The 20,594-nt window shown below is 44.4% G+C and overlaps 1 protein-coding gene across 1 annotated transcript in view; it reads right to left on the reverse strand.

Annotated features, from left to right (window-relative positions):
* Positions 1-567: 567 nt before the first annotated feature.
* Positions 568-20,594, reverse strand: part of LOC122926251 (coiled-coil domain-containing protein 27-like) — a 66,902-nt gene continuing 46,875 nt past the window's right edge. Inside the window, exons 9-12 of the mRNA XM_044277625.1 lie at positions 13,729-13,806; positions 13,171-13,383; positions 6,132-6,236; positions 568-618 (exon numbers count right to left, since the gene is read on the reverse strand). Of these exons, the coding sequence (XP_044133560.1) occupies positions 568-618; positions 6,132-6,236; positions 13,171-13,383; positions 13,729-13,806 (447 nt within the window). The remainder of the gene's footprint in view (positions 619-6,131; positions 6,237-13,170; positions 13,384-13,728; positions 13,807-20,594) is intronic.

The raw sequence follows: 20,594 nt of genomic DNA on the forward strand, positions 1-20,594 counted from the left end.
AGTCTGCTTTATTGAGCAACTGCACAAACTTATGTACAGAAAGGGATCAGATGAAACTCTAATCCCATCACATCCCCCTTCCCCTCCCCAGATATTCTGTCTGCACCACAACACAGGGGTCCACCTGCTAAAATAGCTTCAGACCACCTAGCAGGAGCCCTGCCAAAATGTCATTGCCCTGAGCTCTTTCAGAGTACAATGGGAGATAACAGTCTTTTAATAACAAGTTACACAGTATAACATAATTACACATATCCAACACCAATACACATTTAACTCAAACTGATGACCATGTCATTACATAGCTCCCACAAGTTAAAGGATGACAGACCCCCCTGTGAGACCCTCTACGGTTCCACTTGGGGATGTCCATGTTAGTCACCCTTCCAGTTCTGTTTGGCAAGATAGTTCATCAGCATTCGTATTTGACTGCCTGCACTGAAAAAATGGAACCTGAATAACTATATGTGATCGGAACGTAGTACGACCGGTGCCTACGAGAAGGCTTGAGTCGGTCTGGGTAACGTACCCGGGCTTAGAGGCTACTACCTGTACTGATGTCTTGGGTCACCTGACCTTGGTCCAAATGTCGTACAAGTGAACGGTCAGGACACGTTCCTGAGAGGACAAATCCATAAAGTTCAGAAGGGAAAGAGAACATAACTGGGGAGGATGACAGGCCTGGGTGAACCAGGAGACAGAGGTAGGTGTGAGCCTGGGCGAACTAGGAGACAGAGGTAGGAGTGAGCCTGGGCGAACCAGGAGACAGAGGTAGGTGCGAGCCTGGGCGATCCAGGAGACAGAGGTAGGTGTGAGCCTGGGCGAACCTGGAGACAGAGGTAGGTGCGAGCCTGGGCGATCCATGAGACAGAGGTAGGTGTGAGCCTGGGCGAACCAGGAGACAGAGGTAGGTATGAGCCTGGGCGAACTAGGAGACAGAGGTAGGAGTGAGCCTGGGCGAACCAGGGGACAGAGGTAGGTGCGAGCCTGGGCGATCCAGGAGACAGAGGTAGGTGTGAGCCTGGGCGAACCTGGAGACAGAGGTAGGTGCGAGCCTGGGCGATCCAAGAGGCAGAGGTAGGTGTGAGCCTGGGCGAACCAGGAGACAGAGGTAGGTATGAGCCTGGGCGAACTAGGAGACAGAGGTAGGAGTGAGCCTGGGCGAACCAGGAGACAGAGGTAGGTGCGAGCCTGGGCGATCCAGGAGGCAGAGGTAGGTATGAGCCTGGGCGAACCAGGAGACAGAGGTAGGTGCGAGCCTGGGCGATCCAGGAGGCAGAGGTAGGTATGAGCCTGGGCGAACCAGGAGACAGAGGTAGGTGCGAGCCTGGGCGATCCAGGAGGCAGAGGTAGGTATGAGCCTGGACGATCCAGGAGACAGAGGTAGGAGTGTGCCTGGGCGATCCAGGAGGCAGAGGTAGGTATGAGCCTGGGCGAACCAGGAGACAGAGGTAGGTGCGAGCCTGGGCGATCCAGGAGGCAGAGGTAGGTATGAGCCTGGGCGAACCAGGAGACAGAGGTAGTTGCGAGCCTAGGCGATCCAGGAGGCAGAGGTAGGTGTGAGCCAGGGCGATCCAAGAGACAGAGATAGGTATGAGCCTGGGCGAACCAGGAGACATAGAAACATAGAATGTGTCGGCAGATAAGAACCATTTGGCCCATCTAGTCTGCCCAATATACTAAGTACTATGGATAGCCCCTGGCCCTATCTTATATGAAGGATGGCCTTATGCCTATCCCATGCATGCTTAAACTCCTCCACTGTATTTGCAGCTACCACTTCTGCAGGAAGGCTATTCCATGCATCCACTACTCTCTCAGTAAAGTAATACTTCCTTATATTACTTTTAAACCTTTGCCCCTCTAATTTAAAACTATGTCCTCTTGTAGCAGTTTTTCTTCTTTTAAATATTCTTTCCTCTTTTAGGCTACTTTCACACTAGCGTTCGGAGCGAGTCCGTCTGATGTTTCATCAGACGGATCCGCTCCTATAATGCAGACGTTTGCATCCGTTCAGAACGGATCCGTCTGCATTATAACTTAGAAAAATATCTAAGTGTGAAAGTAGCCTGAGCGGATCCGTTCAGACTTTACATTGAAAGTCAATGGGGGAGGGATCCGCCTGAAGATTGAGCCATATGGTGTCATCTTCAAGCGGATCCGTCCCCATTGACTTCCATTATAAGTCTGGATGGATCCGCTCGCCTCCGCACGGCCAGGCCCAGGCGGACACCCGAACGCTGCTTGCAGCGTTCAGGTGTCCGCTCACTGAGCGGAGCGGAGGCTGAGCGCTGGCAGACGGATGCATTCTCAGTGGATCCGCCTCCACTGAGAATGCATTAGGGCCAGACGGCTGCGTTCAGGGACGCTTGTGAGCCCCTTCAAACGGAGCTCACGAGCGGACACCTGAACGCAGGTGTGAAAGTAGCCTTACCTTGTTGATTCCCTTTATGTATTTAAAAGTTTCTATCATATCCCCTCTGTCTCGTCTTTCTTCCAAGCTATACATGTTAAGGTCCTTTAATCTTTCCTGGTAAGTTTTATCCTGCAATCCATGTACCAGTTTAGTAGCTCTTCTCTGAACTCTCTCCAAAGTATCAATATCCTTCTGGAGATATGGTCTCCAGTACTGAGCACAATACTCCAAATGAGGTCTCACTAGTGCCCTGTAAAGCAGCATGAGCACCTCCCTCTTTCTACTGGTAATTCCTCTTTCTATACACCCAAGCATTCTGCTAGCATTTCCTGCTGCTCTGTGACATTGTCTGCCTACCTTTAAGTATAGAAACATAGAATGTGTCGGCAGATAAGAACCATTTGGCCCAAGACAGAGGTAGTTGCGAGCCTGGGCGATCCAGGAGACAGAGGTAGGTGTGAGCCTGGCCGATCCAGGAGACAGAGGTAGATGAGAGCCTGGGCGAACCAGTAGAGCAGGGAGACAACAGCATATAACGTGAAAGCACATACATACAGTACAGACCAAAAGTTTGGACACACCTTCTCATTCAAAGAGTTTTCTTTATTTTCATGACTATTAAAATTGTAGATTCACACTGAAGGCATCAAAACTATGAATTAACACATGTGGAATTATATACATAACAAAAAAGTGTGAAACAACTGAAAATATGTCATATTCTAGGTTCTTCAAAGTAGCCACCTTTTGCTTTGATAACTGCTTTGCACACTCTTGGCATTCTCTTGATGAGCTTCAAGAGGTAGTCACCTGAAATGGTCTTCCAACAGTCTTGAAGGAGTTCCCAGAGATGCTTAGCACTTGTTGGCCCTTTTGCCTTCACTCTGCGGTCCAGCTCACCCCAAACCATCTCGATTGGGTTCAGGTCCGGTGACTGTGGAGGCCAGGTCATCTGGCGCAGCACCCCATCACTCTCCTTCATGGTCAAATAGCCCTTACACAGCCTGGAGGTGTGTTTGGGGTCATTGTCCTGTTGAAAAATAAATGATGGTCCAACTAAACGCAAACCGGATGGAATAGCATGCCGCTGCAAGATGCTGTGGTAGCCATGCTGGTTCAGTATGCCTTCAATTTTGAATAAATCCCCAACAGTGTCACCAGCAAAGCACCCCCACACCATCACACCTCCTCCTCCATGCTTCACGGTGGGAACCAGGCATGTAGAGTCCATCCGTTCACCTTTTCTGCGTCGCACAAAGACACGGTGGTTGGAACCAAAGATCTCAAATTTGGACTCATCAGACCAAAGCACAGATTTCCACTGGTCTAATGTCCATTCCTTGTGTTCTTTAGCCCAAACAAGTCTCTTCTGCTTGTTGCCTGTCCTTAGCAGTGGTTTCCTAGCAGATATTCTACCATGAAGGCCTGATTCACACAGTCTCCTCTTAACAGTTGTTCTAGAGATGTGTCTGCTGCTAGAACTCTGTGTGGCATTGACCTGGTCTCTAATCTGAGCTGCTGTTAACCTGCGATTTCTGAGGCTGGTGACTCGGATGAACTTATCCTCCGCAGCAGAGGTGACTCTTGGTCTTCCTTTCCTGGGGCGGTCCGCATGTGAGCCAGTTTCTTTGTAGCGCTTGATGGTTTTTGTGACTGCACTTGGGGACACTTTCAAAGTTTTCCCAATTTTTCGGACTGACTGACCTTCATTTCTTAAAGTAATGATGGCCACTCGTTTTTCTTTACTTAGCTGCTTTTTTCTTGCCATAATACAAATTCTAACAGTCTATTCAGTAGGACTATCAGCTGTGTATCCACCTGACTTCTCCACAACGCAACTGATGGTCCCAACCCCATTTATAAGGCAAGAAATCCCACTTATTAAACCTGACAGGGCACACCTGTGAAGTGAAAACCATTTCAGGTGACTACCTCTTGAAGCTCATCAAGAGAATTCCAAGAGTGTGCAAAGCAGTAATCAAAGCAAAAGGTGGCTACTTTGAAGAACCTAGAATATGACATATTTTCAGTTGTTTCACACTTTTTTGTTATGTACATAATTCCACATGTGTTAATTCATAGTTTTGATGCCTTCAGTGTGAATCTACAATTTTCATAGTCATGAAAATAAAGAAAACTCTTTGAATGAGAAGGTGTGTCCAAACTTTTGGTCTGTACTGTATATCATGTGGCCCTGTCGCCACCATAGGACAGATGACTGCAGTGAGCGTTTAGTGACCGCTGGTCGCGTATGGCGTGTGATAACGACCTAGCCTACTTGTGGTGATACCCCCAGCTCTCTTTGGCCGCCGCACGGAAACTAGCGCCCTTCCAGCCCAGCGGTGACCCGGGAGCCCTCCTCCTATATGAGGGGACCGAGGATGACTTTGTCTTTCTCCCACCTGGCGCTGCGTGGCACGGCGGGAGCGCGTATGAGATGGCTGGTTGTTGGATAATCCTGCTGAGGTTTTTTTTTTTTTTTTTTTCCGCTGTTTGTAGACATGGGCCATTGTTGCCCAGGGGCTAGATACCCCTATTTACTTTGTATATGGCCTGTTTTGACATGCGTTCCACCTTGGAACGCACCGCCATCTAGCCCTGGAAGTAGATGGTTCGTGATGGAAATGTGCAGGGGGGTGACCGGGTGGACTGGGGGACGGGGCCCACCCGTCCCGAGTAGTAAGTGGGGCGGGGGAACCGGGTGTGGGGCAAGAATCGGCGTGTGTTTCACTCCAAAAACCTCGCTGATCCGGACCCCGGAGGTTTGAAACATGGGGCCCGGGCCGGAGGCTTTTGTAACCCAGTGGGGACAGAATTTACCTATACTGGCGCCGCCGCACTGGAGCCGCCAGGTTGATTAACTCCTCCGGGCCTGAGTGAAGATTCCGGTGTGTGCTCCAGGAGCCCAGGCCCGGCGGAGGATTTCCGGCGTGCGCTCCACGCTGGAACGCACGCCGGGCTGCAACGGCGCCCAAGCAAAAGACCGGACGGGGGAGGCCCTGTGGAGGGGGTAACCCGCCGGACGGACCCTGCCCCCCCTGCTGCCTCAGGAGGGAGGTGAAAATTGCTTGGACCAGGGATGTATATCGGCGTGCGTTCCACGCTGGAACGCACACTGACCCAGAGAGCCGGAAGTGTGTGACCGCCGCTGGAGGAGGCCTTGTGGAGCAGGGAGCATCATCACACGTTATTTACCTCTCCTGAAGGCGTGAACGGCGGTGTATGGAAAACGAAACGAAGCAGATGAAGCAGCTCACGACGTGCACGGATGCAGTACCAGAGCAAACGACTCCTTATGCAGGTATGAACAGAAGCGCCCTGAGGAGCTGAGGGCTGGAGCTTAAGAAGGTAAGATGCCCCTCCCACAAATTCAGGCTGACTTTTCAGCCTTCTACTTGGCTGCTGAAAAGCATATCCCTAAATAGGAATTTTTGATATATTACTCCAAAGACAGACTGATAGGGAACAGAGATTGTGAGCCCCACTGGGGACAGCTTGATGTCAATGTCTGTAAATATAAGTGCATAAAATAAAATAAAAGGTCTAGTGGGCAGTGTCAAAACTGTACAATTTTAGAATAAAAAATAAAAAAAGACAGTGACATGAAAACACCTAAAAGTCTAAAAACAAAATATATGTTTTTACATAAAACTTGGTTTAGACAATAGGTCAGTTTGTGATGACACATTCAGCATGCAGACCAGCACCCTCTTACCTGCATGGTTTCCAGGATTTCATTATCTGAGATTACAACCTGTGGACCCTTGAATCCGGGGGCCATGTATGCAGCCTGGATTATCTTACTGCGCAGTCGTTCATACTGAAATGCAAAAACATAGTAATAAGAATAAACTAGTATGGACTGGAACTAGATGTGTGACTAGACTACTGGATCCTGCTTATACCGTAACTGTACGCCGGTAGACAGTACACTGTCTGCAGATTTCCCCCCACCATTGAAATGACATGCAGGTTAATGGGGGAATCTGCTAAACCATGGCTGACCCTGGACATCAGACCGGATACTAGCATACGGTTAACCTCTTTCACACGGGCGATGCGGGAAAATGTGCCGGTGCGTTGCGGGAACACCCTCGATTTTTCCGCACGAGTGCAAAACATTGTAATGCGTTTTGCACTAGCGTGAGAAAAATCGTGCATGTTTGGTACCCAAACCCGAACTTCTTCACAGAAGTTCGGGTGTGGGATCGGTGTTGTAGATTGTATTATTTTCCCTTATAACATGGTTATAAGGAAAAATAATAGCATTCTGAATACAGAATGCATAGTAAAATCGTGAAGCCCGGCATCTCTTCTGTCTCCTTTGCTGAACAGGACCTGTGGTGAGCATTCATTGCAGGAACAGGACCTGTGGTGACGTCACTCCGGTCATCACATGATCCATCACCATGGTAAAAGATCATGTGATGGAACATGTGATGACCGGAGTGACGTCACTACAGGTCCTGTTAAGCAAAGGAGACAGACGAGATGCCGGGCAGCGCGATCAAGTGGACTAAGGTGAGTTAAATTATTATTATTTTTTTTTTAACCCCTCCAGCGCTATTTTACTATGCATTCTATATTCAGAATGCTATTATTTTCCCTTATAACCATGTTATAAGGGAAAATAATAATGATCGGGTCTCCATCCCGATCGTCTCCTAGCAACCGTGCGTGAAAATTGTACCGCATCCGCACTTGCTTACGGATGCTTGCGATTTTCACGCATCCCCATTCATTTATATGGGGCCTGAGTTACGTGAAAAACGCACAAAATAGAGCATGCTGCGATTTTCACGCAACGCACAAGTGATGCGTGAAAATCACCACTCATGTGAACAGCCCCATAGAAATGGATGGGTCGTGTTCAATGCGGGTGCAATGCGTTCAACTCACGCATCACATCCGCGCGGAATACTCGCCCGTGTGAAAGGGGCCTAAGTGTATATTTATACATAATTGACCCCCATGTTACCTTATGGGCAATATTTTCTACACACATTCAGAAAAAGTGGTGTAACTGTTTTCTATGCAAGTAATTTATGACCTAAACAAAGTTTTGCCTGAATATTTTAACCCTTAAGAAGCTAAAAAGACAAAAACAAATATATTCTGCTGATATAGGACAGGTTTAGAGCACCACCTTGTGGTCTAAATTTGAGTTGCAGTAGCCTGCATAGAGGGCTTGTACACACAATGGCCCAGATTCAGGTAGATTTGCCCATTACTTACACCTGAGCCGCTCAGCTGAATTTCTCTGCGCTGGAGCAATTTTGCCAAATTGCCACCTGATTCAGGAATCGTTTGTTCATTTAATTTGCTCCTGTTTAAGGCAAAGCTGAGGGCGCAAGGCCGTGCAAGTCAAAGTGGGTGTGCCCCTATGTAAATGAGGAATTTTCGGCTCAGCAGAGGTTTGCTAGCATAATTTCAGGGCAAATCCTGCTCAGCTGCTTGCACTGAGCAAATAAATAGGAGCAGACTTGCGCAGGTTCTTTGCTGAATTTCATCCTGCTTTTTCCTACCCCCCCCTGAGCAAGGAAATTCAGCCCTTTTGCAAGACATGGCACCTCCCAAAGGGACCAAAATAAGGAAGGCCAACTTTGTGGCTGCAGAGATGGACATCCTGATTGCTGCACTCCAGCAGCATAAGGAAGTCCTATATGGTGCCCAGCGGGCAAACACCACCATTGCCCAAAGGAGGGCTATATATGAAGCCATTGCCCTGGACATCAATGCCCTGGGTAATGAAGTGCGTACCTGGGATGACATCCAGAAGAAATTAAATGATATGAGACATTTGGCCATCTTTTGCTAACTTGCCCCTGCTTTTAACAGGAGCAAGTTTGCCCAGGGAAAAAAGCTTGCACGCTTCCAGCGCAAGATGCGCATCACACGCGCATGTTTCTGAATCATCGGCAGTACCTAATTTGCATATTCGCTGAGGGAATTCCATGAAGGCGCAACTTACACCCCGTGCAAAATTGCACGAAAATTGCGCAGGAACAGCTAGGCTGCGTGCGCGGGAAAATGGCCGCTTTTCAGGCTTAACTGGTTTACAGAATCAGCCGCAAATTTGCATAGGAGCAAATCAGTACTTGCGCGGCGCAAATCACACTTGTTCCCGCGCAAGTGATTCTTGAATCTGGGCCACTATCTTGCAAACCACCAGAGGTGTAGCCAGGCATGGGATTCAGCCAATTCCATCCAGTTCTCCAGATCCGGTTGTTAAAATTACAACTGGATTGGAGAACCGTGTTACCGGCTGAGTCCCGATCCTGTGCTCTGGCGGTGGCAGGGCAGCTGGAGATGTTCATTTCAATTGCTTTGCGCACCATTGATAGTTTAGCTCCTTAGCAATGGTGGATTATAATAGTGGTGTTTGGGTCAGCAACCCCGGGCCCGGCATCGCTGGGGGGCCCAACGCCGACCTAAGCGCCCACATACTGCGGCGGGGCATGGGAGCACATAGTTCCCTGCCCCTCCACCGATCACCGCCATAGGCTTCAGGCCTAGTAGGTGTTTGTTTTTTTTATTGTGAAGCAAACAACAAATAGGACAAAATAACAGAAAAAGTCAATGTGCATAACTGTTCACCCCCCTAAAGTCAATACTTTGTAGAGCCAAATTTTGCTGCAATCACAGCTCCAAGTCACTTTGGATAAGTCTCTATGAGCTTGCCACATCTTACCACTGGGATTTTTGCCCATTTCTCCTTGCAAAACGGCTCCAGCTCCTTCAGGTTGGATAGTTTGCGTTTGTGAACAGCAATCTTTAAGTCTGACCACAGATTTTCTATTGGATTGAGAGCTGGACTTTGATTAGGCCATTCCAACACATTTACATGTTTCTGCTTAAACTACTCAAGTGTTGCTTTAGCAGATACTCCAGTCTCTGCTGTGGAACTCTGCAGCTCCTCCAGGGTTACCTTAGGTCTCTGTGCTGCCTCTCTGATTAATGCCCTCGGTCCGAGGGTTTTGGTGGGCGGCCGTCTCTTGGCAGGTTTGCTGTTGTGCCATGTTCTTTCCATTTGCTTATGATAGATTTGATGGTGCTCCTCAGGATCATCAAAGATTTGGATATTTTTTTATAACCTAACCCTGACTTGTACTTCTCAACAACATTGTCCCTTACTTGTTTGGAGAATACCTTTGTCTTCATGGCAGTGTTTGGTTAGTGATGCCTCTTGCTTATGCTGCAGCCTCTGGGGCCTTTCAAAAAAAGGTGTGTATATGTAATGACAGATCATGTGACACTTAGATTGCACACAGGTGGACATTATTTCACTAATTATGTGACTTCTGAAGGTAATTGGTTGCACCAGAGCTTTTTATGGGCTTCCTAACAAAGGGGTTGAATAAATATGCACAGGCCAATTCTCTGTTTTCTAATTCTAAACAATAGTTTTATTTATATATTTTACTCATTTCACTTCACCAACTTAGACTATTGTGTTCTGATCCATCACAAACAAATCTGATTAACAAAACATTAAACTTAAGGCTGTAATGTAACAAAATACGAAGAAAGTCAAGGGAGGTGAATACTTTTGCAAGGCACTGTATGTATGTGTACCATGTATATGGTGTATTTATGTGTATGTGTGTTGCATATATATGGTGTATGTATATGTAAACGTGTCGTGACGCCGCACGTCCGCCGCCATTTTAATCCCACCCCTGGGCATACCTATAGGGGTTATAGACGTAGTAGTCTAATAGGGTCCCTCTGCCACATTAGAAGACACCATTACTACAGGGTGGGCCATTTATATGGATACACCTTAATAAAATAGGAATGGTTGATGATATTAACTTCCTGTTTGTGGCACATTAGTATATGTGAGGGGGGAAACTTTTCAAGATGGGTGGTGACCATGGCGGCCATTTTGAAGTCGGCCATTTTGAATCCAACTTTTGTTTTTTCAGTAGGAAGAGGGTCATGTGACACATCAAACTTATTGGGAATTTCACAAGAAAAACAATGGTGTGCTTGGTTTTAACGTAACTTTATTCTTTCATGAGTTATTTACAAGTTTCTGACCACTTATAAAATGTGTTCAATGTGCTGCCCATTGTGTTTCCCCGCAGGAGAAATGGTAGCAAAGGCTTCCAGTATCCGTAGTTTCAGGTGCTGCACATCTCGTATCTTCACAGCATATGCTGAAACTATGGATACTGGAAGCCTGTGCTAGCATTTCTCCTGCGGTGTTGCTATCAGTGTGTGAAGAGTGGCAGAAGAGGGTTGCATTGACAATCCAACACAATGGGCATCACATTGAACACATTTTATAAGTGGTCAGAAACTTGTAAATAACTCATGCAAGAATAAAGTTACATTAAAACCAAGCACACCATTGTTTTTCTTGTGAAATTCCCAATAAGTTTGATGTGTCACATGACCCTCTTCCTATTGAAAAAACTAAAGTTGGATTCAAAATGGCTGACTTCAAAATGGCCGCCATGGTCACCACCCATCTTGAAAAGTTTCCCCCCTCACATATACTAATGTGCCACAAACAGGAAGTTAATATCACCAACCATTCCCATTTTATCAAGGTGTATCCATATAAATCGCCCACCCTGTATAAATGGCACATGGTAGGTGGAGGGCTATGTGAATTAGGGTCCGTGAGCTTCATGTTACACCTCTGCTGCCCACACATCTTCATAGTGAATATTATGAATTAATAACTGACCGGTAAGTAAACTTAGGGTACATACACATTCAAAAGGTTGTTAGAAACGACAAAATAGCCAATTTTTTACTGTCCTTTTTATACAAATGCCTTTCCTTAAAAACAGTCATTAAAAACAGCCCCTTTGTATGGGGGCTGAAGGTCCATGAAAACTAATAAATTAGGACAAGTCCTATATTTGACAGCTGCTTTTAATGGCCTATTAAAAGAATGGGTGCGTGAATAGAACAATACACTGCAATGGTTCTGAAAACGGTTGTGCGATGGCCTAGCTCGTAATTACTATTAGACCACTGAGGGGCATTATTATTACTGGGTTCACTATATAGGCACTATTATTCATAGAGGCATTTTATGGGCATTATTACTACTGGGGCACTATTTTTTCAGCAGTATAGTATTTGAGGGGATTGGAGAGCACAGTGGACACAGTATTGAGGGGTTGCAGCAGGGTGACACAGTTGGGGACCCAGGAGGGCAGTTGGTGTTGATAAGGTGCGGAAGATGATGGAAAAGTGAGGACAAGACATGGCTGAAAGAAGTTATCAGGACAGTCTTGACCGAATGGAGAAGATGGGGAAAGAGAACATCTACATGATGTGCTACTGAATGTAAGAAGTGAGTGAGTGCTGTCATGGTGGTTTGGCTTGAATAGAGAAGAATGGACAAAGAGAACATCTACATCAGAGGAGACATCTCTTTATGTAAGAGATCCGTGGTCCTGTATTCTCCTGTATGACCAGGAAGCATACTGACTGATGAGACTGTGCTGTGGCCCAAGTCTCACCTCTTCAGTCCTCTCCTCCATATCTTAAAGGGATTCTGTCAGCTTCTTCAATCTGTAAGCAATGCCAGTGCAATGTATATCCATCTAACATCATTCTAACCATACCTTGTTTAGCTTTATCTGTACTTTCAAACAGAAAATATACTTTATTCTGTATGCAAATAAGGTTCAAAGTGCCTGGCAAGACAATGGTTTCAAGAGCCCAGGACCGCCTCCTCCAAGTGCCAAAGCCCGTCTCTTGCAAGAATCCTCTTCATCTCTCGCATTACCTTCCCTTGAGCTTTCCAATCCACCTCTCTTCTTAGACATTACTATTTCGCTTCAACTACACCCACGTCAGCTTGTGTCTCACTGAAAACTCACGCAGGTGTAGAACGAGATTCTGCCTGAGCCTGTGCTCTGCCTTTCCTGCAGAGGGCATTGGACTCACTGCAGGTATAGCGCATGCACTGCTCCTCTGAAGCTGCGGGACCAGAGACCGAGATAATGCCAAGCCCATGGTGACCCTACATTTATTAAAGGAAATGTGTCATCAGAAAATTACCTATTGTTTAACACCTCCTGGACCTCCTCTGTCCAGTCTTTAAAAATGTAGCTATGCTATAACGCCGATCTCAGACATTTAACCCCCAGATGCCATGGTATCTGAGGTTGCTTTCCTCAGGAGTGCTGTATTCCCAAGGTCTGAATGGCTTTCCCTTGCTGAGATTGGGGAAGCCGTTTGTTCATGTTAATAGCCTGGGTCTCACTGAAATTTGCCATATACTGCAGATGGCAGGGCTCCACAATAAAATAGCACATTGTACAGTCAGGTCCATATGCAAACTGTTGTAATTCCTACACCGTTCACCCGATTTGGATGTAAATACCCTCAAATTAAAGCTGACAGTCTGCAGTTAAAGCACATCTTGTTCGTTTCATTTCAAATTCATTGTGGTGGTGTATAGAGCCAAAAATGTTAGAATTGTGTTGATGTCCCAATATTTATGGACCTGACTGTAGCTCTTGGAATCCCATAATTTGTGACCATTTTCTGTCAGCCCATGTCAAACACATTTGCATTTACTACAATCTTGCGTATTAGTGCAGAAAGAAGGAACATGATTGGAACCAAGTACATGACACAATGTTGCCAACATGGCCCCTCCACTGCATCTTCTATATTTCCTCTAGGTTGAGAAAGTTACATTCTACACCAAGGTTCATGGTGAGATGACCTACTTCTAATATGAAGCTCTACATGTCAAAATGATAGATGATGACTTTTACCTTGGTGTGCAACGTCTCCAAAGCCACCTTGACATGTTGCTCAGAAGAAGCCAAGTCCTCTGCCTTGCTCTTGATCTGACTTGTCTCCCCCTCTTGCTTCTTCACTTCTGTCTGATATTTGCTTATCTCTTTCTGCAGTCTTTGAACTTCACTCTTTAATTCGGCAATCATTTCGTTCCTCCTCATCACCTCGGATTTGAGTTCACATATCATCTGCAATGTAATGTATATTCAGAACTAGGCTACACCGTCCTGATATCGATGTCAAACTTGGTACCAAGGCTTCTAGTCTTAGATCTTGCCTGTTATTAGGACACTTCAGGTTCGTATATTCTCCTGTCCTGTTATGAAGGACCATACACTACATGTAATAGTTTATCTTCTCTGCATTTATTAAACGTGTGGCCCACTTACAAGGGACTGCTAGGATCCCCACCAAAAATCAGTTCATTAGGGATTGTGGACAACCCCTTTAAGTACAAAGGAACCCCTTTATGGAAAGAATAATCAGTGAGATGAAGTTAGAGACCCCCACTTCCTGCACATCATACATGATACCTCTCTAAGACTGCAGTTCTCCTGTTCCAAGGAAGCCATCATCTCTTCATGTTTTCTTTCTTCTCGCAAACTTGAAAACTTAAATAAGAACATAAAGATACATTAAAAAGCCATGGCAATGCTTACACCATGTCAGTATAGCTTAGGAAACTATGGGGGTCTATGCAGGATCATAATACTGAAACCATGTGGGGGTAGACAAGCCCTCTTCCATGTAATGTAACAAAACTATGATTACAGAAATATACATACAGTGGAAAAAAATTAGACAAAGATAAATCATTTCAGAACATTTTCCACCTTTAATGTGACCTATAAACTGTACAACTCAATTGAAAAACAAACTGGAATATTTTAGCTGGCGGGAAAATAAAAAAAATGTGGTTGCATAAGTGTGCACACCCTCTTATAACTGGGGATGTAGCTGTGTTCAGAATTAAGCAATCACATTCAAAATCATGTTAAATAGGAGTCAGCATACACCTGCCATCATGTAAAGTGCCTCTGATTAACCCCAAATAAAGTTCAGCTGCTCTAGTTGGTCTTTCCTGAAATTTTCTTAGTGACATCCCACAGCAAAAGCCATGGTCCACAGAAAGCTTCCAAAGCATCAGAGGGATCTCATTGTTAAAAGGTATCAGTCAGGAGAAGGGTACAAAATAATTTCCAAGGCATTAGATATACCATGGAACACAGTGAAGACAGTCGTCATTATCAAGTAGAGAAAATATGGCACAACTGTAACATCACCTAGAACTGGACGTCCCTCCAAAGTTGATTAAAAGACAAGAAGAAAACTGGTCTGGGAAGCTACCAAGAGGCCTACAGCAACATTAAAGAAGCTGCAGGAATATCTGGCAAGTATTGTCTGTGTGGTCCATGTGACAACAATCTCCCGTATTCTTCATATGTCTGGGCTATGGGGTAGAGAGGCAAGACAAAAGCCTTTTCTTGCGAAGAAAAACATCCAAGCCAGGCTACATTTTGCAAAAACACATCTGAAGTCTCCCAAAAGCATGTGGGAAAAGGTGTTATGGTCTGATGAAACCAAGGTTGAACTTTTTGGCCATAATTCCAAAAATGTTTGGCACAAAAACAACACTGCACATCACCAAAAGAACACCATACCCACAGTGAAGCATGGTGGTGGCAGCATCATGCCAAGGGGCTGGTTTTCTTCAGCTGGAACTGGGGCCTTAGTTAAGCTAGAGGGAATTATGAACAGTTCCAAATACAGTCAATATTGGCACAAAACCTTCAGGCTTCTGCTAGAAAGCTGAACATGAAGAGGAACTTCATCTTTCAGCATGACAACGACCCAAAGCATACATCGAAATCAACAAAGGAATGGCTTCACCAGAAGAAGATTAAAGTTTTGGAATTGGCCCAGCCAGAGCTCAGACCTAAATCCGATTGAAAATCTGTGGGGTGACCTGAAGAGGGCTGTGCACAGGAGATTCCCTCGCAATCTGACAGATTTTGAGTGTTTTTGCAAAGAAGAGTGGGCAAATCTTGCCAAGTCAAAATGTGCCATGCTGATAGACTCATACCCAAAAAGACTGAGTGCTGTAATAAAATATAAAGGTGCTTCAACAAAGTATTAGTTTAAGGGTGTGCACACTTATGCAACCACATTATTTTATTTTTATATTTTTTCTTCCCTCTACCTAAAAGATTTCAGTTTGTTTTTCAATTTAGTGGTACAGTTTATAGGTCACATTAAAGGTGGAAAAAGGTTCACAGAAACCTGACATTTTAACAGGGGTATGTAGACTTTTTATATCCACTGTACCTAATTGTCCATGGACCTTGTATGTTTGTAGAACACATTGGGGAGATTTATTATGAGGGGAATTTGTTAAGTTAGTTTTGCAAGATTCTGTGTTGCTGTAGTTTGAGCCAACTATATCAAATGTTGCATGATGTTTGACAAATAACGTGCATCATAAAGGGTTTATCCAAGACAGAATACTTACCTGGTCCCCAACCTCGGTTTATTCTTGGATCACTCCACGGCCGTCTTTGCATCTCCCCTGCCTGCAGAAAATAACATGCATTGACAGAGGAGGTGCAGCCAACAGCAGGCCTCGGTGGTGACCTGCCCCTTTGCGTCACGTGGTGCAGGTCAGACTCAAGGGGCAGGTCACCGCCGTGGCCTGCTATTGGCTGCACCCACTCTGTCAACTTCATTTAAGTCTAACACTTCTGTCTTTAGATGTTACCCCATTTTCTATGCCACTCCATCACTCCTTTACTGAAGCAGGATAAGTTGATAAATTTGTCAGCAAATTATACCTATGACACTGGCAGACCTATTACATGTGCACTTGGCATCTGAAGGCATCTGGTCCCATGTTCATATGTGCCCGCATTGCTGAGAAAAATTAAGTTTTAATGTATGCAAATGAGGCTCTGCAACTGCCACATCCACTGCACTTTGATTGACAGGACTAGTCGTAATGATGTTTTCACTGCTTGGCCCTGTCAATCAAAGTGGAGAGGACGCAGCAGATGCAGAGCGAGAGCTGGGCCTATAGGTGTAATGGCAAAGCCCCCATTGCTTCTAGAGGCCTTATTTGCATATATTAAAATATCATTTTCTCAGTAATGCGGCCACATTTGAACATGGCACCAACACAGATGCCTTCAGCTGCCAAGTGCACATGTAACAGGTCAGTCAGTGTCATAGGTACAAATCTGCTGACAGAAGCCCTTTAACCAACTCCCGTACGCCCGTTGACTATGAACATCCGGGAGGTGGATCTCTATCTCTGAATGGACGTTTCTGAATGTCCATTCAGAGTGCAGGAGTTGTCGCGTCTTTCACAGACCTCGATCAGTCCTGCACTGAGGCTGTACAGCCCTGTATTGCGCTGTACAGCCTCTCTGGGGAGTGTATTTCCCCTGTAACTGGGGCTACTATGTCAGCCCCAGTTACAGGAGAAATCAATAGTGAAAAAAAAAAAAAAGTTAAGTTAAATGTCCCCCAGAGGTCTTGTATGACCTTATGGGGGACGCAAAGTGTAAAATAAAATAAAAAAGTGTTAAAATAAAATAAAAAGTTTCACATGTAAAAAAGAAAAATTCCCCAAGTAAGGAATAAAAAAAAAAGTTAAAAATATAATTTTTTTTATAGAATAGACATATTTGGTATTGTCGCGTCTGTGACGGTCAGCTCTATAAATATATCACATGATCCACCCAGTCCGATAAACACCATAAAAAATAAATAAATAAAGAGTGTAAAAAAAAAAGCAATTTTTGTCACCTTACATCACAAAAAGTGCAACACCAAGTGATCAAAAAGGCGTATGTCCCACAAAATGGAACCAATAAAACCGTCACCTCATCCCGCAAAAAGTTGGACACATTAAAACATCATTTTTTTGCTTCAAAAATGCTATTATTGTGTTAAAGTGAAATAAATAAATAAAAGTATACATATTAGGCATCGCCGCATCAGTAACAACCAGCTCTATAAAAATATCACATAACCTAACCCCTCGGATGAACACCGTAAAAATAAAAACGGTGTCAAAAAAAGCCATTTTTGTCACCTTACAGCACAAAAAGTGCAACACCAAGTGATCAAAAAGGCGTCACCTCATCCTGCAAAAAATTAGCCTCTACATAAGAAAATCGCTCAAAAAATAAAAAAAAATAGAGCTCTCAGAACATGGACACATTAAAACATCCTTTTTTGTTTCAAAAATGCTATTATTGTGTAAAACTTAAATAAATAAGAAAAAGTATACATATTAGGTATCACCACGTCCGTAACGATCTGTCGTATAAAAATGTCACATGACCTAACCCCTCAGGTGAACGCTGTAAAAATAAATAAATAAAAACAACCAATTTTCTGGTCACCTTGCCCCATAAAGTGTTATAATGAATGATCAAAAAATCATATGTACCCCAAAATAGTACCAATAAAACTGGCACCTTATCCCCTAGTTTCCAAAATGGGGTCACTTTTTGGGGGGATTTTTTACTGTAAGGGTGCATCAGGGGGGCTTCAAATGGGACATGGCATCTAAAAACCAGTTCAGCAAAATCTGCCTTCTAAAAACCATGTGGCGCTCCTTTTCTTCTGCGCCCTGCCGTGTGCCCTTACATCAGTTTATGACCACATGTGGGGTGTTTCTGTAAACCACTGAATCAGGGTAATAAATATTAAGTTTTGTTTGGCTGTTAACCCTCGATTTGTTAAAGAAAAAAATTGATTAAAATGGAAAATCTGCCCAAAAAGTGAAATTTAAAAATGTTATCTCCCTTTTCCTTTAATTCTTGTGTAACGCCTAAACATAGAAACATAGAATGTGTCGGCAGATAAGAACCATTTGCCCCATCTAGTCTGCCCAATATACTGAATACTATGGATAGCCCCTGGCCCTATCTTATATAAAGGATGGCCTTATGCCTATCCCATGCATGCTTAAACTCCTCCACTGTATTTGCAGCTACCACTTCTGCAGGAAGGCTATTCCATGCATCCACTACTCTCTCAGTAAAGTAATACTTCCTGATATTACTTTTAAAATTTTGCCCCTCTAATTTAAAACTATGTCCTCTTGGAGCAGTTTTTCCTCTTTTAAATATTCTCTCCTCTTTTACCTTGTTGATTCCCTTTATGTATTTAAACGTTTCTATCATATCCCCTCTGTCTCGTGTTTCTGCCAAGCTATACATGTTAAGGGTTAACAAAGTTTATAAAATCAGTTTTGAGTAACTTGAGGGGTGCAGTTTCTACAATGGGGTCATTTATGGGGGGGTTTCCACTATGTAAGCCCCACAAAGTGACTTCAGACCTGAACTGGTCCTTAAAAAGTGGGTGTTGGCAATTTTCTTAAAAAGTTTAAGAATTGCTTCTAAAAAAATTAAATTACATTTCCAAAATGATGCCAACATAAAGTAGACATATGGGGAATGTTAAGTAATAAATATTTTATGAGGTATCACTTTCTGTTTTAAAAGCAGTGAAATAGAAATTTAGAAAATTGCTAATTTTTAAAATTTGGGGGTAAATTTGGGATTTTTTCATAAATAAAGGTGAAATATATTGACTCAAATTTGTGACTATCATGAAGTACAGTGTGTTACAAGAAAACAATCTCTAAATGGCTTGGATAAGTAAAAGCGTTCCAAAGTTATTACCACATAAAGTGAGATATGTCAGATTTGCTAAATTAGGCCTGGTCAGGAAGGGGGCAAATGGCCCAGATGTGAAGTGGTTAAAACAGTCTACTCACTCTCCCAAACTGCAGTGAATGGTGTAAAAAAAAATGCTAAATGTCCGAAAAGTTACAAATGCTCTATTTTGCAACGTTTTGAAACCAGTATTCTGGAGTGAAAAGCTTGATACCCCTTCCCCCCACTTGCACAATCCCATTTTGTTAGAAGGCCACTCCGAAGCAGGGACTTACAGTGACCAGCAGTTATCTGTGGTGAAACCTGGCATCAAGTAATCAATTCACCAGCAGTGCCACTGCAAGACAAATGGCACAGTGCCCATTATTACTGGGATGCTGGTGCAATAAGAGGAGATGCTCCTTGTAACCGCTCTACATTCTGGTTAATAGATGAGGGCCCTTAATGTGAACCCCATTAAACACACAGGAGTGTAGAGAATAAGTGGTATAACCTTTTGCTGGCAGCCGCCCAAACTTAACCACCCTTCTATCAAGCAGATCCCTCTAAAAGGCACAAATAAAATGGGCATCCATATTTTAGATGGTGGCTGTGGGCAAACTGACGCTATATGCAGCATTCCGAGTTACTTTAGGAATAAAGAAGTTTGGACAGCGTCTATTTTTTCATAGGGTCTATTGACCCTAATAAGGCTTACTTTCACATCTGCAGTAAATGTATCTAGAATTCACCATATCCGGCATGGCTGAATACGGCCGTGCACCGTCGGGACCCATTGACTATAATGGGATCTGGGGGGGAATCGACCAGCTTCCAGCACAAGCACCAGGTTGTGGCTGGATAAAAAACGGTGCAGGCTATGCCGGATACGGTGAACTCCATCAGACTGGTCCTCTGATGAAACAGCCTTCCGGTAACCTTTACTGTAGATATGAGAATCTGTAGTCTGCCTGGCAGTAAGTGTTCAGTTTCCCTGCAGCGTCACCACAGGGGAAATTAAGCATTACACAATGGGTCCAGTCACACGTCGCAATTCTGTTCCACATTTTGCGTAACGGAATAGCGGACCTATTCATTTCTATGGGTCCGCACGATGTGCTGCCCGGATCCGGAAAGCAGACCTGCACTTCCGGGTCCGCAATTCCGATCCCCCAAAAAATAGAACATGTCCTATTCTTGTCCCCAATTGCAGACAAGATTAGGCATTTTCTATTAAGTGCCGGCGATGTGCGGTCCGCAAAATGCAGACCGCACATTGCTGATGTCCGTGTTTTGCGAATCCGCAAAACACACACGGACGTGTGAATGGACCTAATATCAAGTCAACTCAATGGATTGTTTGTGTAATGCAGGACATGACAGGTCCTCCAGAGTGGAAGACACTTTTTGTAACTGATCTCCATGGTGGCCAAGAGATGGGGATCCTGAACAGAATATCCCCTCAACGGTGTCGGACTGGGGTACCTAGGGCCCGCCAGTAAAATTTATTTTGGGGGCCCACCATACGGATACATTCAAATATAATAAATAATCGAACAAGTTTTTTATATGAACATCGGCTGGATGCAGTGGCGTAGCGTGGGTTGAACCAAGTATTGTGCCCCCCGCCTGTGGCCACGCCCCTTTTACAGATAATGTAGTAGATGTCACTTGCAGTCCTATGTAACACCACAGATAACACAGTGATAGCTCTCTGAGTACAGATAATGTTGTAG

Source organism: Bufo gargarizans, chromosome 2 (assembly GCF_014858855.1).
Source record: "Bufo gargarizans isolate SCDJY-AF-19 chromosome 2, ASM1485885v1, whole genome shotgun sequence".
NCBI lineage: Eukaryota > Metazoa > Chordata > Amphibia > Anura > Bufonidae > Bufo > Bufo gargarizans.